The 25,386-nt window shown below is 41.4% G+C and overlaps 1 protein-coding gene across 12 annotated transcripts; it reads right to left on the reverse strand.

Moving 5' to 3' along the window:
• Positions 1-433: 433 nt before the first annotated feature.
• ubap2l (ubiquitin associated protein 2-like) lies at positions 434-25,324 on the reverse strand. Of its 12 annotated transcripts, none has more exons than XM_071500462.1 (30): positions 25,178-25,324; positions 23,646-23,783; positions 22,847-22,924; positions 22,556-22,666; positions 21,514-21,688; positions 20,104-20,205; positions 19,916-19,961; positions 16,154-16,198; positions 15,288-15,394; positions 14,893-14,946; positions 14,737-14,789; positions 14,476-14,561; positions 13,814-13,994; positions 13,398-13,596; positions 12,848-13,188; positions 12,332-12,504; positions 11,863-11,983; positions 11,164-11,239; positions 10,867-11,065; positions 10,657-10,723; positions 10,013-10,343; positions 8,617-8,705; positions 8,433-8,486; positions 8,245-8,326; positions 7,792-8,009; positions 7,277-7,382; positions 5,820-5,945; positions 3,567-3,634; positions 3,170-3,364; positions 434-2,225 (listed from the first exon to the last, which is right to left on the reverse strand). In XM_071500462.1, the coding sequence occupies exons 2-30, from the start codon at positions 23,739-23,741 to the stop codon at positions 2,130-2,132; spliced, it is 3,675 nt and encodes a 1,224-aa protein (XP_071356563.1). In that variant the 5' UTR covers positions 23,742-23,783; positions 25,178-25,324; the 3' UTR covers positions 434-2,129. The 12 variants fall into 12 exon arrangements, with proteins under 12 accessions (XP_071356563.1, XP_071356569.1, XP_071356566.1 ...); XM_071500468.1 differs by lacking the exon at positions 25,178-25,324 and adding an exon at positions 24,999-25,161 and having other exon boundaries at positions 11,164-11,203; positions 11,863-11,953; XM_071500465.1 differs by lacking the exon at positions 25,178-25,324 and adding an exon at positions 24,999-25,161 and having other exon boundaries at positions 11,863-11,953.
• Positions 25,325-25,386: the final 62 nt, after the last annotated feature.

The raw sequence follows: 25,386 nt of genomic DNA on the forward strand, positions 1-25,386 counted from the left end.
GACTCACTTTCAGAAATATCAACAGGTCAAAGTCCTTCATTCAAAGCTTCATTTGTAAATTAGTAAAACAGTTGATTAAATGTAAGTACATGCAGCTCAGTATTGTCAATAGGTACAATATACCTACTTGAGTAAATGTACTATAATTGCCACCACTTTACATGTTTGATAATTTAGCTACAACACCCCATGACAAAAACAGGACAAATGTCACTCCCCTGTCAGGACCTGAATCTGAATGTAAAAGTAGATATTTGACAGAGAAAGTAAACTATTAGGAAGAGTAACTGGCAGCTAGATCGTCATGTATTTAGGTGATATCCTTCATATTCAGCAGGTCTGTTCAGCAGATAGCTATCAAAATAACATAGACCTTTTAGATGTAAAAAAAAAGTGCATCCAAATCTTGTTAACAACAAAGAACAAACAAATGTCTGGAGATGTGCTGTGTTTGGAGTTTAATCTGGTACTGCTGATCCCCTGGAGTCTGTTAGATAACTCAGGCCTATAACAGAAACCAACCCCAAAGCCTCTGAGTCAGATGGTTTCAGTTGTGTTAAACACTTGATGGCACAAGCTTCTTTTTACAGTGTTTGTCAATTCACCAGCCTTGGGCAGCTTCAGCAACACACACAGACACTGAGCATCACTGTCAAACCACTGGAGGATGCTGCTGCTGTATTTACAAGCCACATGAGAAACAAATATAGTTTCTTAAAAGACATTCACATCCAAAATGATGAAAATGTCTTTTTCTTGTTTATTTACTTAATATTTATATATTTTTACAAAATAAAAAAAATATAAGAAACAAAAAGCTAACAAGTCTGCAAGGATTTGAGAAGGAAAAGGAGAAAGCCATCAAACAAACAGGGACTACAGTACTTGTGTTTTTTTTATATATGTACAAGACAAGTTTATCCATTTAAATTTTTTTTTTTTTTTTTTTTTTTTAAAACGCACAGTACAAAAAGAAAAAATAAATCACTGACAAAAAAAACCCATAGTACAATTCTGTCCATCAGTATTCAATGCTGCAGTTTTCCTTACAATGTCAGGGGACAGGCGGTGGAGCAGGGGGGATGTGGGGGGTGGGGGGGGGCCTCAGAAACAAAATAACACACACTGGAAGGCAGACTGGGTGTGTATTGGCCTTGGAAATCATTCTCAACATCTCTTGCAGAATAGGTGAGACCTTTATGCAACATATTTATAATTCATGGGAACAGTTACTGTACAGGTGTTGGATAATGAAAAATCCTGTGCTAGGCAAAAAACAAAGCACAGTACACAACCACGGCCCCTGTGTGTACAAACATGCACGCAGTCACATGACAAACACACTTTCCTCACAGTCCAAGCCAGTGAGCTTGCTTATATGTCTTTATATATAATATATCTATATTTGGTAAAAAATAAACTTCACAACTCTACCAATTTAGAGAATTGTTTCTTCAAACTTAAAATGACATAAAAATGAAAAAAAAAAAAACAAACAAACAAAAAAACAAAACAAACACATTTAACAGCATTTTATTAAACTACCGTGTTTGGATATTTTATGTGGGAGGGAACTTTCACCAGAATTAAGAAGTGGGGAGTTGAGGGTGAGAAATACAAAACCAGCCTGTCCCCCCACCTTCAGATATTACATCATTCCTCCCCATCAGCAAAAAAAAAAAAAAAAAGGGGGGGAAAGACCAAAAAAAACAAACAAAACAAACAAAAAAAAAAAAGCACAGGAAATGTTCATTCTTTTAGAAAACAGTTCTATGTTACATACACATGAAAGAAAAAGGGGTGGGGCGCGGGGGATTAACATGATACAAATTCCCAACACTCAACATTTCACCTCTTGACGGTGTATTTCTATAACCATTTAGCTCCTATCTCCTCTCTTTTCTAAGACCCTCCTGTCCCTCCCACCCATCCATGCATCATTACAGTGCTCGTTCTCTCGGCACAGCACCTCCTCTGACTGCAGTCAGAGCTGCAGGAGTGCTGGGCCAAGAGACTGGGGAGGGATATCTCTGCAGGAAGAAGAGGGAGTTTATATGTGGAGACTGTTTGCGGAAGGAGAGATGAGCCCCCTCCTAGCTTCTGTCAACAGAAGGGCCCAACAGCGGATGTTAGTTTCCCCCCCAGTTGTAGCTGCTGTATGCCGACTTGTTGATCTGAGACTTCTGCTGAATGGAGGCGTTCTGGCTGCGCTGCCCAGTGCCGCTCTGTGGAGGGAGAGAGCTCAGTCAGCTGTCACGTCATGCCATTTGTGTCCTCAAATTCTGTGCAGCTTATTGACATGACGAACACTTTGTGAATCGCCTGCCAAGGACAATTTTAAATGACACTGCCGAGTTTTTCATGGGTCTACCTGTCACATAAACATGCTTATACTTGCACCTGCATATTAGAACATACACACACGTATAAGAAGTGCTCACATGCATATAGTCTGTTTTTTGTTCTGTCATCCTTATCCGGAACCAGTCTTATCTAATATTTATTTGTTTTAATATGGATTGAAAAGCTGTTGCATTAGTTCTTCCTCTAACAATGTTTGTTTGTGTTTTACGTTCTGTATTCAGAGTTTAGTGAATGTTTATCTTATTGATAAAATCAATCATGGCAAGTAACACTAGGTGTTATACATTTGTACCCTTCATGAAAATCATACAGAGGCTTCCACGCCTAACCCGTGTCATTTGGTTCAAACAAATTCTTTCGTGTTTGCCTTGTTTGTAAAAGCTGTCAATCAAACTCTGGTACGAACTAAGCAATCCGATTGAGAGAACCTGAAAAGGATTTTGGTCTGGTTCCAAGTGAACTGTGGTGCATTTCTTTTGTGGTGTGAGAGAAAAACAAACCAACCAATATATTTTGTGATACTAGATGTGTTGTGAGCATGATTGTGAACTGCCAAAAAAGCTGTCTTGTTTGCATAAATGATAAATATATTTATGCAAGATTATTCTGTAGCTAAGGTTGTGTCCTACTTCTTCTATGTTGGCAGTTTCTCAATAAAAAGGGGGTAAAACAGTGCCCACACTTTCTCCCTTTAATATTAGGGTACATGACATCTCTTTTCCTGACCAACTGCACTGGACTATTGCTGTGAAAACAACCTGCGCCAACAGATGGAGACAAACACAACAACAAGTATATACGCTACCTGTCCGTCTTGCTGCAGGTGGTGGTGCAGAATTTGGGAATGGGGTTGTTGGTGCGGTGCCAGGATGTGCATGAATGGGGCTGGGGCGTAGCCAGCGGCAGCCGGGGGGTTGATGGGTCCCCCGCTCCCTAAAGCCGAGGGCAGGCTGAACGAAGCTGCTGGCGTGCCAGCATGGAAACCCTGCTTCTCGAACGACTGCAGGGAGAAAGTGAGACAAAGGACAGACATGACTTTTTTTTTTTGCTTGAGTCAAACTATATTTGGTCTCAGTGACAAATTAAAATAATCATTTAAATGCAGTTTTAACATATGCTATTCCCATATGGAGGAAATAAGGGTCCTGTCCTGTGAGGAAGGGCTTGGGATATTTATCTTAACATTCATGTTCTGTAATTACCTGTGTCTTTGTGTAAACAGACCCTGAAATATCTGGTACCCCCGTGTTGCTTGATGTCACAGAGACTCCTGCAGACACAAGGGAAACAGGAGACAAACTTAGTCCAAAAACTACTAAACTGAAAATGTAAAGGGGACTTAAGTCACTTAGCAAACCACGACTAGCCACATGGTTTTGAGAATCATATCAGCATAATCACTAAATGGTGTATCAACAACAGGCAATCTACACTTTATATATCTGTATGAACACTTTCCCCAATTCAAGTGTCTGAGAATCAAATTGTGTTCACTTAAAAACAAAAAGAATCCTGGGAAATTGCAGGTATAATATCTATGCCATTGTAAGTTCATAGATGATTTCAGTAGAATTTCCCTTTAATGAGGACAGAGACAGGATGAGGGGATGAAGAGGAATGAGATGAACTGGAAGAGGGATGAGGAAGGTGGTGTAGCAGAGCATCAGTTCCAGTCAGCCACAGTGGTTTAAGCTCGACTGTATCTGGTGCTTACTGCTCAGGCTGTTCTGGCACACACTGACCCCCTGTATCGCCATGGAGACGCAGAACAGGGTCAACTGGTGTGCAAAATAAGACTCTGGACAGGAAAGACTCATACTTTCAAGGCCTCAGTCTAGTGGCATTTTCATGACAAAATGTTACCATTTTTTGGGCCTCAAAGACAAATTTTAAAATTTGTCAAAAAATTTGCATTTTCTTCTTCATGTGTTCGGTCCTAACAGCAATTCTACGTCTATTGAGCGCACTATTGCAGCTTTTAAGACTGAAGGAATAGCACAGATTATTCTTTATTAGGACTTCAATTAATTGTATTTCCTTGATTTAGTTACTGTTTAATATGATGATTCTTTTCCATAAATAAGCACTGGTCTATGAAATATCAAGACAGAGAAAAAAAAATACCCAATGCAAATTCCCAGAGTCAAAGGTGGCATATCTAAATTGCTTGTTTTGATAGTAATATAGTGAAAAACCCCACAGGTATTCAGCAAGCCATCACATCGAAAACCAGCAAATATCCATATTTGAAAAGGTGGAACCAGTAAATTATCAAAATTGTTATTGATTTTCTGTAAATCTATTAAATGATTAACGCTTTAAGTCTGCATACAATTCTGTGATTTCCATATCTATACCTTGTTTGTTTCAATAGGTTTTGACAACCGGTCTAAATCTCTTGTGAATGGGGAAAAAAAAAAACAACAAAATCAATGCAAATGAAGAAGCATTTAATGTAGAGCAGCACAGGTCTGCCATGTTCTCTGCTCCTACACTATCACAAAGTAATCATCAGCAGCAGCAACACTTTCAGGGTTTTAATATAAATATCTATTGACACTATAACAGGACATCATGAAGACGCTGTGCCTCAAGACAATGAAATAAATTGCTCTTGTGCAAGAGCTGCAAATGCATTAATGGAAATACTCAAGGCTGGTGCCATTTCCTTCTGTTGTCTTGCTTGGGTTCACAATCCTTAATTCCCATCAAATTTGTCATAGAAATGCCACAAGATAACACTCGCATATCAGAGCAGAAATACTAAAGAACAAACCCTCAGGCACATCTTTACAAGGAAAAGTTGTTTACATTCCAGTACCCGGTGTGAGTGGTTGAGTGCAGTTGCTTTCGATGAAGCTCTTCAAACTGAATGTTCTCACACACACACACACACACACACACACAGAGCTGTTATTCTGTAAAATTACAGCTTTATTTTGATCAAGAGTTGTAGACATTTTGTTGTCCTTTCCTGGGTTGTACTACTCCACCCACAGGACAGCGAGCTTATTACTCTGGAGACCGACATACCAGCAATGACAACATGAGTGAAGAGCAAGCAACACAGGGGGAAAATGAGACAGTATCAACCAGAGTAACTCATCGGTTTATTGCAGCCATGGCCCTTGAGAGCTGCCACATTTTGCCCGTAAACCTGATGATTAAGCAACATAAAAACCAGATTGGAGTGATGATGAGTTACTCTGGAAGACAACGGGTAACAGACAGAATGGCAGACAAGGCTTGTAAGAGAGGCAGGCTGCATTGGACTGTCTAAAAGCGTATGTAGTGACGGGGTCGTCCCACAGGCGCAGCTCATCAGTGATGAGGCAAAGGAACGAGAGCAAAGAGGGGGAGAAGGATGGTTGGTGACACAAGGAGGAAGACGGGAGGGACAGGGTTTTTTTTTTTTTTTTCCTTTTTGTTTTAATTTGGCATGTGGCGGCACTCACCGACTCCAGGCCCGGTGACAGAGCTGGCTGGCTTGTTTTGTGCAGAAGCGGCAGCGGCCACGGCAGTGCCGTATCCGCCCTTACAGAAATCCCCACTCCCTGAAGCCTGGCCCACATCCTCATAGCCTGCAACAGTCAGACACACAGCCGCAGCCCACAGCGTTAGACACACCAGGCAGGGGGACGCAGACCTGCCTCAAATGGCATTTGCAAATAATTCATAGCGTTTGTTGGCAACTGTACCACATGAACATGTTTTACCAAATTATGACAATACAGATAGTGTCAAGTTCGATAGGAAACACACCATATTGACATCTGAATACTTTGCTTTAACGATCTGAACTTTGACACCAACTGCATTGTCCTGTGTGGCAAAGTCTGTCCATCCAGTACAAGAAGCAGGTCAGATTCAACGCTAACCATCATTTGCAAGTACTATTTGACCCAAGTCTGAGGGGAGGAGGTGGGGGAAGTGAGGGGGCAGGCAGGGTGTGTGTGTGGGAGGGGAGGGTGGGGGAGGGGGGTTTGGAGAGTGAGCTTGAGTTGGGTGATGGCAGAAAGCAGCAGATGGTGCAGCTTAGAACAAATGTTGCACATGTGACCAAAGGTGGATATTGAGTGATGATTTAAAGCATGAAAGTAAAACACAGCATCTCTGAACAGAGAAAAGAATATAAGGTGATGGGAGTGGATACCAGAAGGCCACTGGGAAAATATGAAACTGCTGAAAGAATATGGGCTCAAAGAGAAGTCATTAAGAAATTTGGGAAGATGATGGGTGCTCATTTTGTTGATGTATTTATGAGGAACGTGTGTGCAGGAGGTGGGGTGGATGGTGAAGCCCTTGGGCGAACTCCTCTTTCTGAAATGAGCAAAGCAAGCCACGAAAGACAGCAGGAGACCGATAATCTAATCCCTCTGTTATTTATACTGGTATAGCCAGGTACTGCTGATCAAGCCCCTCTTCTCTTTTCCATTTGGTCTAAATGGCAGCCCCATATATTTTTTCATGAGAAGCCATTTGATAAAAGTGGTAGACGTCATTATTAACCAGCTGAATTATTGAGGCATGTTCCTTGAGTTTGAAGGCGATGAAAATTGTGTACAAGATGCAGATGCTTTTCCAATAGACCCATCTAAACCTGGACATTATGCTCATGGTTGAAAACATTCTGTTTATCTGTGAGGTCAACAGTTCAAGTGAGAATCAACAGACATGAATGTTCTATCATCCATTTACAACCACCCTGACACAAGCAAAACAAATGCCAACACAAGCATCATGTTTATGCTTGCAGATGCTGCAGAGCTCAAATGAAATATGCACTCCACACCAATGAGAAATCAATGGGCTCATTGTGAGAATCAGCACAGTTATTGGTATGCAAGTATATAGAGCAGGACCTACATGACCCCCTCTAAATATGGCGTTTCAATATGGTTCAGTGTCTCACCAGTGCTGTATCCATGGGAACCATAGCCACTAGCCTGCTGGAAAGGTGTGGCTGATGCATTGACACCGACATTCACACCGTGTTGCTTTGACGAGGTAGGAGCCACCTGGATAAAAACAAAACATGGTATGTAATTTCATCATGTCAGCAAGGAGAGAAAAAAAGAAACTGAACAGCAGCAAAAATGAGAAAGGTCAAAGGCGTGATAAAAATCCTGTTGTTTTTTTTAATCCTCATTTGGACTGTTTTTATAGCTGAAGAGTTGGGAAATACTCATATTTAATTTTCAAAATGCCTGGCAGTTGTACTAGAGGAAAGGTCACATGGATATCCAAAATCATCTTTCCTTCTGTGGAACATTAATAGATGCTTTTAAAATCCTGCCACCTGTTTTCCTTGTGATTTCATAATATCAGAAAATATTAAAAACACAACAGCCCACTCTGGGTGGGAGCAGGGACAATAATTTAATCCAACAAGGTGGCAAAGTTGGGAAAAGTCTAAAGTGTTCTCACCGGAAACACAGCAGGTCCGTACTGGAAGGTATTGGGCAGGCCTGGCATGCCAGTGTAGTATGGGAGGCTTGTGTAGCTGTAGCCAGGCGGCAGCGCTGGGTTGAGGAAGGTCTGCTGTGTGGTGTGGTGTGTCTGGGTCTGGTTCTGTTGTGTCTGAGCTAATGTTGTGGCTGGAGCTGGGGATGATGCATCACCTCGACCAAACTTTGATAAGTCGCCTGCAAAGGAAAGGACAGAGTGTGAAATTACTAAAAGGTATGAAGACCGCATGTAAGAGCAAGCCTAGAATTACCACCTTGCGGTTGTATGCCTCTGCTAACCAGCCAAGTTGCAGGAAATACGAATAAATTTTCGTATAATACTTAGTATTCATCAACTTCTTCAGTGTGCAGCTGCTGAACAGAGACAGTGAGCTACACTTTTCAAAGGCGCAATTGTTAGTGGATGGCTCACCAGAATAAGGGTTGCTCGTCAGGCTGCCCTCTCTGCCAGTCAGTGCTGTTGTGGGAGTTGCAAAGGGGATGCTGTAATAATCCTGAAGAGATTAAAAACAAAAATACATATAAAATAAAAATCCAGGCCATGAATTGATGAAGTACTACTTGTGCATTATCTTTTTATTGCAGCAGTTGAAAACTCACCAGCGGTATTCTTGTCTGCAGCATCTGTAGGTCATCATAGCCGTACACCTGAGGCTGAAACAAAGCAAGAAATGAGGAAGAAAATGGTGTTACTAGCTATACCAATGATGAAACATAAATCTGGTCAGCACGGGTAAAGCTTGGAGATAGCTTTAAGACTGTCCTGAGTTTGTCATGAACTTACAGGGTAGGCATGCAGTAGTCCCGGGGCCATGATGTATGGGTTAGGCAGTAGAGGGGGCACTCCAGGTGGCAGGTTTGGAGGTGCTTTCCCTGTATGCACAAGATGATACAAAATATACAGAATGTATTGATTTTCTCTTCAAGCCCACACTACAAAATCTATAACCACTTTCACAATTTCATACACCGTGAAAATAAAAACAGAGTAGAGCTGTGCAATTAATTATTAAAATCCCAGTTTCAGCTGATACCTCTCAGTCTCAGGTGAACATGACGATTCTGCCACATTTGAATTTGTATTGCGTCAAACCAAGTGCTAATAATTCAGTGTTTTGGCCTGCTGCTGCAAAACTGTTGCCTTCACTGCTTCAGAACAAGGAAATAAGAGAAAAGGACAGAGAGGAGAAACGACAGGTAGATTTTGAAATGTTTCAGTCAGTGAACTCTGCTGTGGTGGTGGTGGAGGGGTTACGGCCTGCCCCTGCTGCTGAAAAAAAAAAAAAAAAAATCCTCGAGTAAACACTGCAATTTCTCCCTAAGCTGTGTCAATAAAAGACAAGCCTGCACATTACATCACGCAAGTGTGCACTGGCATAGGTAGCAGAGAAGAAAACTACTAACATGTGTGAAAGAGAAAGAGAAAAAAAAAAGAACAAAAAGCTTCAGAGAACAAGCAAACTGAGAACAAGATGAGTCAGAATTATGGAAACCCTGCCAGTGATGCTGAGGAAATGGAAACCAAGTCATCGAACTCAAGACAAATATGTTCTGCTCTTATCAAACAAAGGGTCATAGTGTAATAACTCTTTTTCAACTCAGAAACAATGATCTCACTTAAATGCACTTTTTTGGTGTAGCTGCAGCACTCTGGATTAATACCACAAATGTATATAATAATCTCAAAAAACCCTGCAGGGCAATAAAATGAAGATATCCAGACAAGAGCAACCTTCCAAAACCCTGCCACCTGATCACACAATCAACAATAACAGTTACATAGTCATAAATCACTATAATCCTAATAAGGAAACTTGAGAGCTGGTGGTTACATGTATTGCAACACAAAACAAATTGCTTTAAATCATGATAAACACCACAGAAAAGATCTGTTCTATGCCTTCCTACAACTATTTGAGTATATGGAGCACATAGAACAACTTTTGAGCAGCAATTTATAGTGAAGCAGACAATGGAATCACATGAGCCTGGACGTTCATTGTATCCATAAGTTATTAAAATATTCTGTGGTTGTAACAAGTAAACAAAGCTACAACCCACTTAACTCACTACTATTGACAGGGAAATAAAGTACGAGAGACAGGCAATGTGAAGGGGGAAAAACTGTCCAAAGGAGGAAGTGGATATTTCCCACTGACGTGCTTGTGTGTGCGTCTTACCTGAGGATGCTGCAGAACTGCGCGTGGATGAGGAAGTAGCTGAAGAGGGAATGGTTGAAGCTGTTGTGGAGACTGAAACTGTGGTGGCTGCTGCAGCTGGGGCACCCATGGAGGCAGTGTTGAGGCCCATGGTCAGACTGCTGACAGGGCCAAGGCCAGAAGGGGCTGAGACTGTGGCAGAGCCTACTGAGGAGGCCTGAGGGGCCCCTAGGGACACTTGTGCAGCAGCAACCGAGGAAGAGGAGGAGGGGACCGATGAAGATGGCACGGCTGAGACAGAGGAAGGGAAGGAGGAGGAGTGCAAGCTTGAGTCACCATCTACGCTGGGATGCTGTGAGACAGAAGGAATAAGAGAAAGATACGGTCAGGATTAATTAAATTATATTTCCATTAGAGTGAATGACCATCTAATGTGTCCGTCTGCCATCACAGGAAGTGAAGCTTTTAAAAATGCTCACAGAGATGGAGGGAGATAAACTCTCCTGCATAAGCATGTAACACAAGCATGCTTTCTGTCTGGTTAAAAAAAAAAAAAAAAATCTTATGTTCTATTTTTATGTTATTAACAAAAGCAAAACAAAACATGTCAGATCCACGTGATAGGCTCTGGAATTAAAATGGACATAAAGATGTGAAGAACTAACCAGTAAGCTTGAGTTGGATGTCCGGACTGAAGATGAAGCAAGACTGTTCTGTTGTGGTGGGTGAGAGCTGCAAAAATAACAAGAGGACATTTCACCTATCACAAAATCACATTACATTTACTGATACTAGTATTCATTAAGGCATTACTTAACTAAAGACATTAGTTAATTTCCTTCAATATCATGTGTGTTAATTTAGCTTCATCTCACTTGTTGTGCTGAGGAGGGGGAATGGTGCTTGGAGGCAGGTCTTCACTGTGCCCCAGAGCGCTAAGGGATGTCTGATTGGCTGTAGTCAACAAGGAGGCAGGGCCTGAGCCGCTGTCTGTCAAAGTGCCCATGCTGGAGACAGATGCCGGCGTGACTGAATCAGAGGCTGGCTTGACTGATACTGCAGAGCCTGCTGCAGCTGGGGAAAGAGAGATCGGGACAAAAATGTATGTTTGTGTGTGGCAAATGTGTCTGACAAGTCTTGCAAGAAAAAGAGATTTGCACATAGATGCTTACCTTCCACAGATTGTGTTGCTTGTATTGAACTGAAGCCATTCTGTAAAACCAACAATGAAGGTGAGCTCACAGGTTTCTATGGAAACAGGCCATTGATAAGAAGTTGAGGGGTGTTGGGCTCTTGGAAACAGTCACCATAATACTTGTTTGATATGCAGAGCATTTTAACTACAAGTCAGGTTCGAAACCAGCAGAGCATTACAATGAGCATGACCTAATAAAACAGAAGAGCTGGAACAATGAGGGGATAGAGTAACACCATGTGCACTGAGTGCAGTTTATTAAGAACACCTGCTCCCTTCCATTTTAGGAGTTCAGGTAGTGATCTCTAAAAGAGTTTAGCAAAGAAGACAGACCAAAGGGTTGACCCAAATTGAAAAATAAGGAACCTTGAGACCTCTACAACATGCATTCTAAAAAAACAAAAAAAAACAAAAAACAAAAAACGCTGGATTCAATACTTGAGGCAGTCCTGTATTTTTTTATTCAGTAAAAGTAGTGTTACAACATGTACATAACTAAGGTACTGTAGACCAGGAGACTTCAGCATTAAACCAAAGCCTTTCACTAGTGCTGAGCCTTAGAGGACCAAGTGAAGGTTAAACATGTTGTCCACACTGGCCTTCCTCTAAGCACTATAATAGCACAATGCCATCTTAAATGTGAAAAAACTAAACATAAGGAGAGCATTGGCCTTACCTTGGGTTGCATATCCTTCTGAGGGGAGGAGGAGACTGAAGGAGGGTAGCGCCGTGTCTGAGGTGCTCTCTGATCGTACAGGTCCATCTGGCTGGAGTTGGAGAGAGCTGGAGTCGACTCACTGCAGATTGTAATGGTATTGACAAGACCAAGTTTGACTGTGTTCTTAGAGAACAATCAGTGGTTCCGACTTAAAAATTGGTGAAAACAACCAACAGTTTAAAACCAATTTTCAAGACTAGAGCACAGACCAGTACTAATAGATACCATTTAAGACAAAATAGAAATTTCAAACTGCTTAATGCCCAGCCATTATAAAAATGGTATAGAAACATTACAATAACATCTCTCTCAAATGTTACCTTTGATCCAGGAGCTGGTTAGGATATTGCTTTTTCTCCTCCAAAATATTCACATTTGTACAGATGTGAAACACCCTTGCAAAAGGTGTAGTTCTGGTGGTACCAACCTGCTAGGACTTGTGTAGAGACTATTCTGAACCTGGTTGGCTGGTGTCGTGGTGGTAGGGGTGGACTCGTACTCTGGTAGAACTGGTTCTGACCCAAACTGTAGCGCTCCAAACTGAAGATTGAGGCCTGAGATGTCTGTTGAACCAGGCATCTCCACTGCCATTGCTGGAATCTGAGTAGGTTTGGAGCGTTTTAGTCTCAGTCTGTTGCCATATTCAAACTTAGGTCCAAGGACCGAGGCTTACTTTCTTGTACACAATTCATCAGATCAAATATGCCACATTATTTTGGTCCCACCACAACAAAAAGCAAAACCAGTCATGACAAGATAAATTGCATATCAATGCATAAACAGGGTGTTTCCCCGCCCCCCCACTTTTGAGGAGGTTCAAAAATCACTTTCATCAGATTCACGTGATGTGGGACTATGTACACATTTTTGAGCTGCATCTGAAGACTGTCAAAAAGCCTGTTCATTCACAACTTTTTGAAAAATACTGTAGTTTGAATGTTACCTTTGTTGTAATGGAGGTTCTCTTCTTCTGTTGCTTCAGTTTGTGTTGCTGCAAAGGAAGTGGACTAGAACCCTGGGCATCTGAAGAACTTGGGGAAACTTGCTGACCTAGAGAAGGGACCGCTGCCATTTTGGGAAGGGAGGAAGCAGGTGGAGGCGCCACATGGGGTGAGGATGTTGTTTGTTGGGGTAAGGAAGAAGACGAAGAGACAGTGGAGGAAGGAGGCAGGCCTTTGTCCTGCAGGAAAACATCCAACATGGACGAGGTTGAGGTGGCGGCCTGGTAGGGCTGCCGCTTTGTAAAGGGTGTATGGACTGCAGACTCCGGCTGACTCTTCATATCTGGATAATAAATGAGGGCAAAAGTGTGTTTGAAAACCCTGAAATCAGTTCAGATTGTGCAACACTGAAAACTGTAAAGATCTACATGACTAAATAAAATATAAAACGTAAAATATACAGAACACATCATCCTTGCTCAAGGGGATTGAAATGATTCAACAGAGGTATTTAGCTTGATTGACAGTAATTACAGTAGGATGTCATCTCACCATATTGCCCCAGTGAGGTGGCACTGGTGTCCCAGGATGAAGGGGTTGTGTTGGGAGGTCCTGTCTGGGAGTGCTGGGCTGCCAGCTGGGCCAGTGCCTGGGCTGTTTTATACTGCTCCAGGAACTGAGAGCCAGTGGTCCCTGTGCTACCTCCTTTAGGGTCCCCCACATCCCCGAAACCCTTGTTCAGCATGCTGACCTGCAATGTTGTTGATGGAGCAAATATGTTGCAACAATATTTGTCTTTTTTAGATAATTACAACATGTCAATGGTCTGATCCTTTTCCTGTGTGATAAGTAAGTGGTTGAGATAAAAGGGATAAGAGATAATTCTGCATCAGTACGCAAAGTTAAGAGCCTGGATGTATATAGCCACATAATTAAATACTTCAGGGTGTTTTTTTTGTGAGTCTCACCATGCTGTGCTGGGTGTAAGGGGTGCTGGAGGATGTTTGGGAGAGTGGCACCCCTTGCTTGGAATTGCTGAAAACCAGTGACTGGGACAAGGAGGGAGGCTGGGTGGCCTCCATGGGGGGGTTTTCTGTCTCTGAGGAGGAGGACGGGGGAGTCTTCCCCAGGAGCACCGCAAGATCAATCCTAGAGCAAGGAAGAAAAGTTTATTGTGACAAACGGACAGTTAAGTGGTGACCATGTCAACTTTTACTCTCACTACAAATCACTACTATTAACTATTTTAGGGATGCAAAATTTCCTTAATAATTTGGTCAATAAGTATCAGAAAATTGTTTAAAAAAAAAAAAAAAAAGTCCACTTTAGGTGACGAGACCAAAATACAACAATATCCAGTTTATTGGGCTGTAAGACAAGAAAAAGCAGCAAATCTCCTTAACCGAGAAGCTTGATCTAAATCATTTAAATCCAACTTTATCGATTTAAATGCCTTGTTTACATTCACATTATGAATCTATTAAAAGTGACAGTCACAGCTCCAGTTGAACAAGTAAAAAGTGAAACCGAGCAAATGTGATTTTTTTCTCAACCAGTTTGTGGAAAAGCAATTTTCTGGAAAGCCTGAGTCAGGCCAATAACACTTTATTGGCCTGACTAAATGACTCACCTCTGTCCTTTGGTGATGGTAACATTCTCTTGGGGCAGAGGCATGGATGCCACACTGGAAGCTGTGAATATCTTGGTCTCTGAAAGCTGCAGAGGAAGATGGAAGAGTTGAAAGGGCAAAAATACACATCCAGAATTAAAAAGAGAACCAGTCCTCCATTAGTGAAACTATGCTAAAATCTGTAAAAAAAATTTTTCAAAGAAGTGCTCACATAATCTTATATGAAAGCATTTGCATGAGGTTAAGCCCAAAAACACTCACATCCTCATTCCAATCCTCAGTGCCCCACTCCTCTGTGGCTGTCCTCCAGGCACCTATGAGTCAAAGGCAAACCATTCAATATTATTGTGATAGGCAAAGTGAGCTTCAAGCAGAATGAGGAATGCATAAAAACAAGAGAAGTGAAGACTTGTTTACCAGGAGCAAACTTGGGTGGGTAATTTGTTCCCTCTCCTGCAGAGTATTCCAACCCTGGAAACAGACACGGAGATTAAAGTTGAATGTCGTGGAAAGAGATGATTATCTTTTATTCACCTGGGCTCACAGACATGTGGACATAAAGATCTGGAAGGAATACAGCTCGTCTGGGATCTTGGTATTTGTAAACAGTTTGCATGGTCGATGAAGAAGGCTTCTCCGTCCAGCATCAAAAAGCAAGTCTCCTCTGAACGCAAGTGAACCTTCCTTTCATCTTTGCCGGAGCTTCTTTGGAATGCCAAACATGATTTTAAAATTGTTTGGATGGTAAACAGACGCTTCATTGATAAGATTAACTTCTCTTACTGGAGGGCAACCTTTCTAAATTAACTTACTAGCTCCCTCCTCCAATTCCATGCTTCCCGTGTTGTTCCAGGTGCTGCCCCCTCCATAGTTTTCTTCTGTCTGGGCTGGCTCCGCATAGTCAGCAGGGTTGAATGTTCTGGGAAAGATAAGGAGAATAAAAGGAAAAAAGGATTGAGAATTGCACATATTTACGGAGCATTTCCAGAAATATCAGCCACAGGTGGGTGCTCACACACAAAAATCTAAGGTCCAATTTTAATCTTACCTACAACAAGTCAATGTTTTGAAAAGGCTAAGCAAAAGCAAATCTGCTTAGTGGTTTAAACCACTCCTAATTTAGTTGGTTTTCAGTGCACTGGTACTGTTTTGAGTAAGTCCCCTGCATTACTATTATGATTAGGCTTTTTACGTAATAGAAAGGTTGTAGTAGGAAGACAGGAAGAGGAAACGTCATCAGACTGACGTGAAACCAGTACTGTCTTTGAGAGTTTGTACAGTGGAGACATGCAAGATGAGGAGGAGCAGGCAACAACTCTTTCCTGATACTGCATGTCTTTCTTAAATTTGACATATCCGTGTATGCTGAAAAAAAAACCAAACAGCTGATGCAACCTAGGCAACATGATGAAGACCGACACTTTTCTTTTGAGAAAAGCCAAGCAGCTTTCTTTATTTGTCTAGGATCCTTCATGTTCAAATCTGAGGGCATTTATGGCTTGCATGAGCAGATTTAACATCAGATTTCACACTGGTCATATGTATTTCAATCCTATTAATAAATGATAATACTTTCTGTTTTGATAATGTCTTGTATTAGATCATCCTGTTTTATGACACTCAAAAAGCTCCCTAAAGAAAGCAAGAATAACAGACACACTAGAGGCAATGCACTCACCTCTCACCTCCTGCAATATCATATCTGGGCCCCTTATCAATCTGGCTTTAGAGGAAAAATAATGGTAACAATTACAGGAAGCACAACAAAGTAAAAGTAGAAGATGAAGCTTTTGTTTTTCAGGCCACAATCCAGAGCAGCAGCATAAGCAAAATGCCTTTGATCTACCTGTGCCAGTAGTGTAACAAACACTCTACATGTCTGTCAGTCACTCTACTATGCAAGGCAAGCCAGTGTGCTTTTAGTCATGGTGGGTCAATACACATTTCAAGAAACCCAACTCAGCAGAAGTATACACAGTGCAACCACAAATACAAACAGTTTCTTGCTAGATGATAGCAGTTATACATGGGTACATTCAGAAATCCTTTTCAATGACGCACTGTATCCACAATCGCTTGATCTTTATGTGCAACTATACTTGTTACAGGCATTTATAGTGGTAGTTTGGGTTGTTTGATGTGGGGTTGTATGAGGTAGTCATGCATCGTCAGTGTATTACCTGCAGTAGATTTGGATCAGCACGATGCCACTTAAGAGCAGCAGCAGGGAACAGGGCACACGAGCAGAGTGATGTGCTGCTATGCACGGGGCCAGCAGAAAAAAGGTGTTGTTTTCGACACTTAAAAGATGACAGCCGAAACAATCCAATATCCGCTTCATTTAGAATATTTTCCAAGCTTTATCTTGCTGTCAAAACAGCACTTGCCTTTGGTACTACATTTTTCTCAACTGCTAAAACGATTGTATTCATATGCACAAGCGCAACTAAAGCGGGCACTGCATTACGCCTCAGCCACAGGTCAGCTGAGTGAATCAGAAAGAGGCAAACTTCACTTTGTTTTGACGGGAAAATAAAGCACTGAAAATATTCTAAATGAAGTGTTGCATTTCAACCGATATTGAATTGTTTTAGTGGGCGTCTTTCAAAAGTGTCTAAAACAGGTTTTTTCTGCTGGCCCTGTGCACAGCAGCACATCGCTCTGCTAATGTACCGGTGCTCGTTGCTGCCTCTCCTAACTGGCAGCGCACTGCTCCAAATCTACCGCACGTAATACACTGACTATGCATGACTACCTCACACAACCCCATGTCAATTAACCCGAACTATCACTTTAATACATGCTTAATCTTTACATAATGATGCATATACTCTGATAAACCTCAACCAGCTTAATGATAAACTGTCTCACAAATAAATCCTCTTTCCAGGAGAGTACAACTACACTGCATTCAGTTTTGTGGTTGTGTCAGAAAATATTAAAATTTCAGAGGCTTATATATGCAAACTAAGAAAGGGCCTCTAAGGATGCAACAAACTTTGACTCCCATTTCTTCCCTCAGTTTCTTCTCTGCAAATTCAAGCAGAGAATTCAAATACAAAGGCTGCTAACAGTTACCCCAAAGAAACAGCACTGTAAATGAGCCAACGAATGCTGTGGTACAACCGAAAACAACTGGCTGCATAATGAATGGAGCTGTGTTCTCTCGTTCTTAGCAATATCTAGTCTCCTTTTATACCAAGAAACATCAGGAATGGATGAGGTTGATATATGCAGCTACGTTACAAGCTGCAGTTTCAGCCAAGACCACTATATTAGTGTAACTCACATTACAGTGTGTCACAATCTTAAGGACAGTCAAACAGATTAATACAAATTTTAAAACCATAATTTGATTCACTTATGATCATATTTTTTAATTATCAAATACACAAGCAAAACTATCTGTATGTTCCTAAGGGGTGAATTATAAACAGCAGAATTAAGTTTTAAGCACTGTTCTAAAAAGAGGCAAAAAGAAATTTTAGTTTCTATTATTTCAATAACTATTATGGTACAATACTTAACACTGAAGATTTAATTAAACAGTGTTGTCAAATGGGTGAATACCTTTTAAACATCAAAATATTGATCTACTATACTGCATTAAATAATGAAAATGAATGTGTCTGAGATACTTGGCATCAGAATAGATTCCACATCTAAAACCATGTGAATCCATTTTGAATACACCAATAATCAGATATGGGCTGCAAGTGTCAAAGCAGCATTAGCATTAATAGCTTAGCCACAAGGGGATGTACTTCTTGACACAGGTATGGTGTCACTGTGATTTTCTAGTTAGTGGACTATCTGGCTGAGCTGTCCAGGTAGCATTACCCATCAGTGCTGTTACTGAATACTTCTGTTATCCTCCTATTGGCCCCTGAGTGAACGTGTGTGAGTGAATTTGTGTATGATGTTTATTTTCTGCATCTGTAAGCTACTACTAAAAATGTTCTCTCTGGAAACAAAAACACCACAAATGGACATAGTTATCAGTATCAAATTCATTATCAATAATCCTCCGATAACTCTAGTCATTTCAGGTTTAAAACAACTTTCAAACAAATATCTGCTGATCAGCTTTTTCATCATTAATTAAGGGTGGTGCTCGTTTCCCTTGTGATCTCAGTATTCATTTACAAGCTGCCTCAGTATCATCTCCAAAGCACTGCCACAAGCTACCAATGACAACACATAATGCTTTCTACTATCATCTTATCACACTGTAAAAACCTGATCAAACACCTTATCTGCTTCAAGGCTGCTTCTTTTAAAAGCCATGGATACTACTTTGAATCACTTTGTTTAAATGACGCTGAAGCCAAGCTGGTAAACCATGTCTGTTAGCAACAACAAGCAAAAGTCATCACACAACTGTTGTGGAGTGGGGTGGAAGCTCAACATACAAAAATAATTAAAAAATAAAAATAAAACAAGCTACTTAGAACCAGCATGAATCAAAACAAATATTCCATTGAGACATGCAAGTCAATATCTGGATCCACACTCTTCAAATATGCTGAAAAAAGCATTTTCAAAGGATCAGAGAAACATGGACTATAAATATCCCTTAAAGACTTACGAGTTTGCAACCTTATAGATATTTTGTCTGCAGCATCACCTTGACAAACCTGTTTTGTCAGTAAAACACCTCCACCTTCTGATCCTCTGTGTACAAATATGTATATTTATGGCACTCTTATAGTAGCTTTGAAATACACATTCAATACTCTTTAGAAAGAGAGAAAATAACACGCCATTTCTTGGGTGGAAGCCACTCAGCCCTTGACCCTCCCCTAGAGAAAGCCACGTTATGTCACATGCGCTACTTCAGCAAACCCCTGGGGGATTTAAAAATCCATAACTGCAGAGTGATACTACACTACATCTGACTGCTAATAATCAAAGGCAGGATATTTGTTATGACAACTGAAGTCCTACTGCAATGTCGCCCATTAAGCAATGACATGAATCAAGAATACCACCACAGCTAAGAGAGGTACTTTCTGTTATGACACCTACTAGTGAAGCTGCTAGTATAAGATGCCAGCTCATCAACTGACATGTTATTGACTGCGCACACGCGCGCACACACACAAACAGAAATTGATACACAGAGGAGGTAAAACAAACTGAATATTGCTACAGCACAGGGCCAGAGAGCAGAGACTGCAAAGTTAGCCAATTGGGTCCCTGATACCCCTCTTAGTGGGTCTTTCCAAATTTCACTCTAAATAAAATGTTTGGACACCATACAGTCTCTAAAGAGAGACAGTCAGCCCACACTGTTCCATCCCATTGGCTGATGTATGTCCTCCTTCCTTTGGATTAAGGCTAAACAATAGGCTGGGGTCCTGCTCTCTGGTGACCATGGCAACAGGTAAAAGTGGAACAAAAGGCCCTCTGGTTTTAAGCAACGCAGGTGTTCTCTTACCCCATGCCCTGCGCTGAAAATCTGCCTCCTCGCCGTCCAGATACTCCTGGGGAGACAACAAGAGCTTAGTTCAGTTTCTTAGTTTGACAACTATTGTCACAACAAAGAACGGCGACATTTTATGTAAAAATAAAACCGAACATCCCATCTCGTTTTGACCAAGGAGCTAGGCAATTTCAACCACTTACCAACAGTCCCTCTTCCTCTGCCTCTTCCCCGTCGGCCTCGCTCTGCACCTCTTCCAGCTACTCCAGCCTTGCCACCATCTAAGCCATTCTCCTGACCACGAACTTGAGTTAAGAAGAGAGAAAACCGTATCAAATTTAGAGACTAAAAAAAAATTTGGGAAAAAATGTGGTTAACTTGCTTTCATGCAGGCTCCCCATTTTATTCTTTCAGTGATTTTGTGTAAACTGTGAAACTTTTCTATTCTTAACTTCATCTAACAGATAGCAGCCACACTGTTCCCACGAGTTTAGAAGCTACTGTTCATGCAAACCAACATTTTCTGCTGCTTCTTTGCTTTGAAAGTCCTGCACTGATTAACCCTTACAGGACTTAAATTTTGAAGGCAATACAAGTAATACAGCTTTGTTTGACAAATGACTTTTCATCCAAAATTGCTGATAAAATTCACAAGTCCCACAGGGCTCTTGTCTGCTCCATGCATGGGTCAAAGTTTGTTTAGATCAGTGAAATCTTTCAAAATTCAAAGGAGAGAATTAAAAAAATTCTTCTGAATCAGGTCTGTTTAATGTGCTGTGCATTTCAACTCTTTTCTGTGCAATCACCTTTTATGTCAACACCACACAAAGCAGGTGAATTAATCTTTTTATCCAACTGTGACAGTGGAGGTCACTAAGACACTGCGGCTCTAAGGCCTCCAGTCCATAGCTCTTCAACGTGCCGTCAGCACCCTGATAGTGAGACGCGTTGCTCCGAGGGCAATTACCTCCACGGTGTATTCTGTGCGCAAAATGGAAAAGGTCTGCAGTTATGCCTGCATGATGCCATAGAATCTGCTGTCCAACTCTGCTCTAATCTGATAAAATGACGGGCGGCCTTCAGATTTTTCTGTCATTGTTAAAAAGTTGGGTCTATGACAGATAATATTTGGTTAATGTGACCACCTGCTACGAACTAGGTGTTGATCAGAAGATTTTTGTTTACCTTGTCAATAAATATAATTTAACTATGGTATTGGAGGAATGGTAAGAGATGGTGCAGCCATAGTGAGCCAGTTAGAAGTGTGTCATATTAGAGCAGTGTGGCAAAGCTCAAACTTGTCATCATCATAAGACAATGTGCCATTTCTGTAGTGTAGCAAAGCATACACTGCCTGCATCATCATTATGCAGGTGTCCCACCCATATGAACATCTGGCATTTGTATTCTTGAGTATCAAATGCATGGTGATAATTTGGTGATACCTTAAAATGTCAAAAAGCTGTCAAAATAAAAATAGAAGCACAGCAGAATTAAAATAACTCTAAAATAGCACACAGAGGAATTTGTGTGTGGAATCAAACGTTTAGATTTAGAAGCACAACTAAAGATAAACGAGTAAACCCACAAGAAAAGGCGTGGTAAACACTTACACTCTCGTCCCCTGCTGGCTCCACGGCCCTTGCGTGGAGCTCCACCCCGACGACGTGCTACATCTTTCTCTCCTCCTTTCTCCCTGTTCTCTTTTCCTTCCTCTCCGGTCTCTGCTTGGCTAGTCTCCTTCTGGCCTGACACCCCTTTCTTCTTCCCCACCATTTCCCAAGAGTCCTTAGGAAGAGGTAAAGGCAATAGCAGTGTTGTTAAGTCAGTGCACTGCTAGACTTATTAACTTTGTATCAAGAGAAATACATTAGTTTCTGGTGTCTGTAAGTTCTTCACGAGGTGATAACTCTACAACTTGACTAAAAGTTGTGTGGACATGACGTGGCAGCAGCTTCTTTAAATTACAAAGTGAAAACAAAAACAAATTTGGTTCCTCTTGATGGTAATTTCCCAGCATTAAACCAGCCAATTTCTTTCTCCAAGTCTTTCTCCCCTGTGCCTGGATCTTGAAAACCCAAGTAGCTACCAACCCCTCATCAGGTCTGTTTAATGTGGTGTGCATTTTAACTCTTTTCTGGATTCAATCCCCACCATGTTCTACTGGTAGAATTTATGTAACAATTTGTATAAAACTATGAGAGCTTGTTTAGACGGTGCTTGGTCCTGCACTTCAATCAAATCACGTCAAATTCATACAGCGCAATCTTTAAGAATTGGTCAAAGGTGAAATTAATCAGTCATTGATAAGGTGTGACAGTAATACATTTGAAGAAGGATTCGTTTTCCTTAACCGGTCAGAAAAAAAAACATTCTAGGCGTATGCAGAAGTGACGTACTGACCCAAAGGGCAAGTAAACATCAGTTGACAATGAACTTCTATTATATATTTTTACTTTTATATGCAGCTTTGTCTAAACTAAGAAAACACCGTCTCTGTCCACATACTTCCCATGCTTAAAACCATCACAGGAGCAGTACACATACAACGTAAACTGCTAGTTCATTACCATAGTTATCTAACCCAGTGTAGCCCTGATTTCTCCAGAACCTGGCCCTCACAATGCTAAGCCCTCACACAAAGCCAATACTCACAGTGTCTGGGCTACCCTCCAGCAACACGTTAATGGCTCTGTTGACATCCCCGTTGCAATCGTGCAGTGCAATCATAGACTCATCCTGGTCCTTGCCTGTGATGTCAATCAGCTGGAAAAGAAAGAGTGGCATGATGAGACACAGATGTAACCCCTGGCATCTCATTTATAGAAAGGCTATTCTGCAGAGTTATGCTGAATGTTTGAAAAAACAAAAAAGGGGCAATTCTGTAATAATTCTCATTTCAGAAGGGCTAGCTACAGAGCAAGGTAAAACAGTCCATCTGCTCACCTGTTTGACCTTCTCTTCAAAGTCCGCATCATTGTGGTCTGAAATCATCTGCGCGAGTCGGATCTGCTCTGCGGTAGCCTGTTCAAAGAAGAGTGAAGAATCCAACATGTGTGTCAACAAACAGAAGCACAAGCTTTGCTTTTTGGAGAAACAGAACAACACACTCATATTTAGTCATTTACAAAACCAATAGGTCTAGCTCTATAGTAATTATCAATGGACAAAATAATAAAATATAGGTACTACTTTGGTTATATCATAAAAACAACATTTTCATGCAACCGTTATGCTTCATCCAACATAAGCATTACCATCAGTCGCTACTAGAGATCTTACTGGACTCTACAGTTATCACAAATGCTTCTAGACTTAGACAAAAACTACATAATAACTGTCAAAACTTGAGTGATGTTAGCTGATCAGCTTAGATCAGTGACGAGTTGGTTAGCGTAGTTCAAACTGTAACTGTCATCCCAAAGCCTAAAATCAGGGATTCCCCTTCTGACTGTCAAAATATGGTGTCAACAGTCCTGAAACTTCTCAAAATAGCTGTAACTGGAATCAATTTTCTTTGCGCCTTACAGAGAATTATTGTGTTGAGCTATGCAAATAGTATTTGAAGTAATAATGACTTATATAGTTCCAATCGCTGGCGTGTGCACCATTCAGCTTTGTAGCCAGAAACTTTGCATCTAACAAAAACAAGTAACATTCAGCAACACCCGATTTGACTGTATTCAACCCCGGTGCAAATCATTTTGCATCTGGGCAGTGTGACAGGTGCTGAGAGTGGGGGTACCTGAGGCCTCTGCTTGTGCTGTGTCTGGCTCTGTGTCTGGCCCTGTGTCTGCTCCCAGCTGCCCCGGGCACGGTTCCCGCCCATGGACGTCATCATTTACAGTATATACAAATAACAGTATTTACAAAGGAATAACACCTAAGGAGAGAAATATAAGAGAGACATTATAGACCTGTGACTCTGACCTACTTATTTCATGTACATGTCTGTTGCACTTCGATACTACTTCCTCAAACTGCCTGGTAGCTTATTGCCTGGCGGGGGAAGCTTAGTGGTATCGAGAGGACACCATAAGCTTTGTTTCCGAGACGTCTGGAAAACGTTGACAAAGGCTGTTTTTCTGCCCCTTTCTAGGACAATGTCTCAAACCAAAGCTAGCCGCGGGTTTGACCCGGGAGGCTAGAGTGCCATGGTACACTGGGTGTTGCATACCAGGCTTAATGTGCAAAACGGATTTTAACTTTATTCGCCTCTTCAGAACATGATGCAACACTTTATATATCAAAATAGCCCCGGTGGTGTTCAAGTAACCTATATTGTGAAACGACATCATATGATTACGCAGCCAATAACAGACAGATCTACACTGAATTGAGCATCAAATGAGAGGTAGAAGACACAAACACATAGTTTAGTAAGACAACTACATCTCTGTTCAATAGCGAACTGTTAACCTTGTTGTCGACAGCTACTCCTTAATCTTGCATACGTTACGTAAAACCCTGTGTGGACTAGCCCACAAACAAGCCTAAAGCCAGGCCCCGTCGAAGATATCCAATTCCACTAGCCAGCCACATGGTCAAAACGCTAGCCAACTGGCTAATACTCGAGGGGAAAGCAACCAGCTTTCAAGTCTTGGTGGGCTTCCGCTTCTCACGGCTTCACCTCATGGCGACTGCGAGGCTAACTTTAACAGTTGCTAGCTAACCAGCTAACTAAGTACCGATAAGTGGCTGCACAGCGTTGGATTGTTAGCGTTAGCTGACTAAGCTTGACGGTCAAGAAGTTAATTAGCAAATCGACAACTAGTGAGCCATGAAGCCTTCTTGTCCGACCAGTCAAACCAAAAACGCCCATGCCACTCCGTTGCCACTAGTTGTCTGCTAACGACTGTTAGCCATGCTAACTCCACGACCTAACGTCGTTTCACATAGCTACATAGCCAGGAAACGTTAGCTAGTTAGCTACGTTAGCAAAGCAGCAGCTTCATTAACTGCACCACCGCTCTGCTATATTCACAATCGGTCTAGCTCAGGTGTAATCTGATGGCCGGGCTCTCGACATAGAAAATACCGAGGCTAATAGCAGGCCTGCAGGCCCCTAAAATGAAAATAAATAACAGGCGATACTGACCAGAAACCCGGCTCAATATTAGAGACTGCTACACAACCGACCGACAAGTGGTCTCGTTGTCGACCTTCTAGTCGGATTTAGGACAGGATATATATTCCTGAACCCTAACTTGATACAACTAAATAGAGAAAATATAACGAAGCGACTCGCTCACACAATAAGCGAGAGACTGAATTTACCTGTTTCTTTTCCACTCTGACACCACGGAGAGCTGCGTCACGTGGTTTACACAGCGCTTCGAGGAAACCGGACCCACAACATGTGATCACCCGCTAATATAGTTTTATATCAGCCATGATATGTTTGCGGCGGGGATGCAAAGCACAGATAATAAACTCGGGCAAACAGTGAGAGATAGTTAAAAAAAAAAAAAAAAAAAAGATTATAA

The sequence above is a fragment of the Trachinotus anak genome, unplaced genomic scaffold (genome assembly GCF_046630095.1).
Source record: "Trachinotus anak isolate AG129_WGS33_773 ecotype Australia unplaced genomic scaffold, CSIRO_AGI_Tana_v1 ptg000016l, whole genome shotgun sequence".
Classification (NCBI taxonomy): domain Eukaryota; kingdom Metazoa; phylum Chordata; class Actinopteri; order Carangiformes; family Carangidae; genus Trachinotus; species Trachinotus anak.

Bases quoted from the DNA above. Each gene is read 5' to 3' on its own strand.
- ubap2l (XM_071500462.1), bottom strand. From the start codon at position 23,741: ATGATGACGTCCATGGGCGGGAACCGTGCCCGGGGCAGCTGGGAGCAG. The intron at 13,995-14,475 runs GTGAGTCATTTA...TCCTTGCTCTAG, and splicing joins ACCATCACCAAAGGACAGAG to GATTGATCTTGCGGTGCTCC. The intron at 8,327-8,432 runs GTGAGTTTTCAA...TAATCTCTTCAG, and splicing joins TGCAGACAAGAATACCGCTG to GATTATTACAGCATCCCCTT.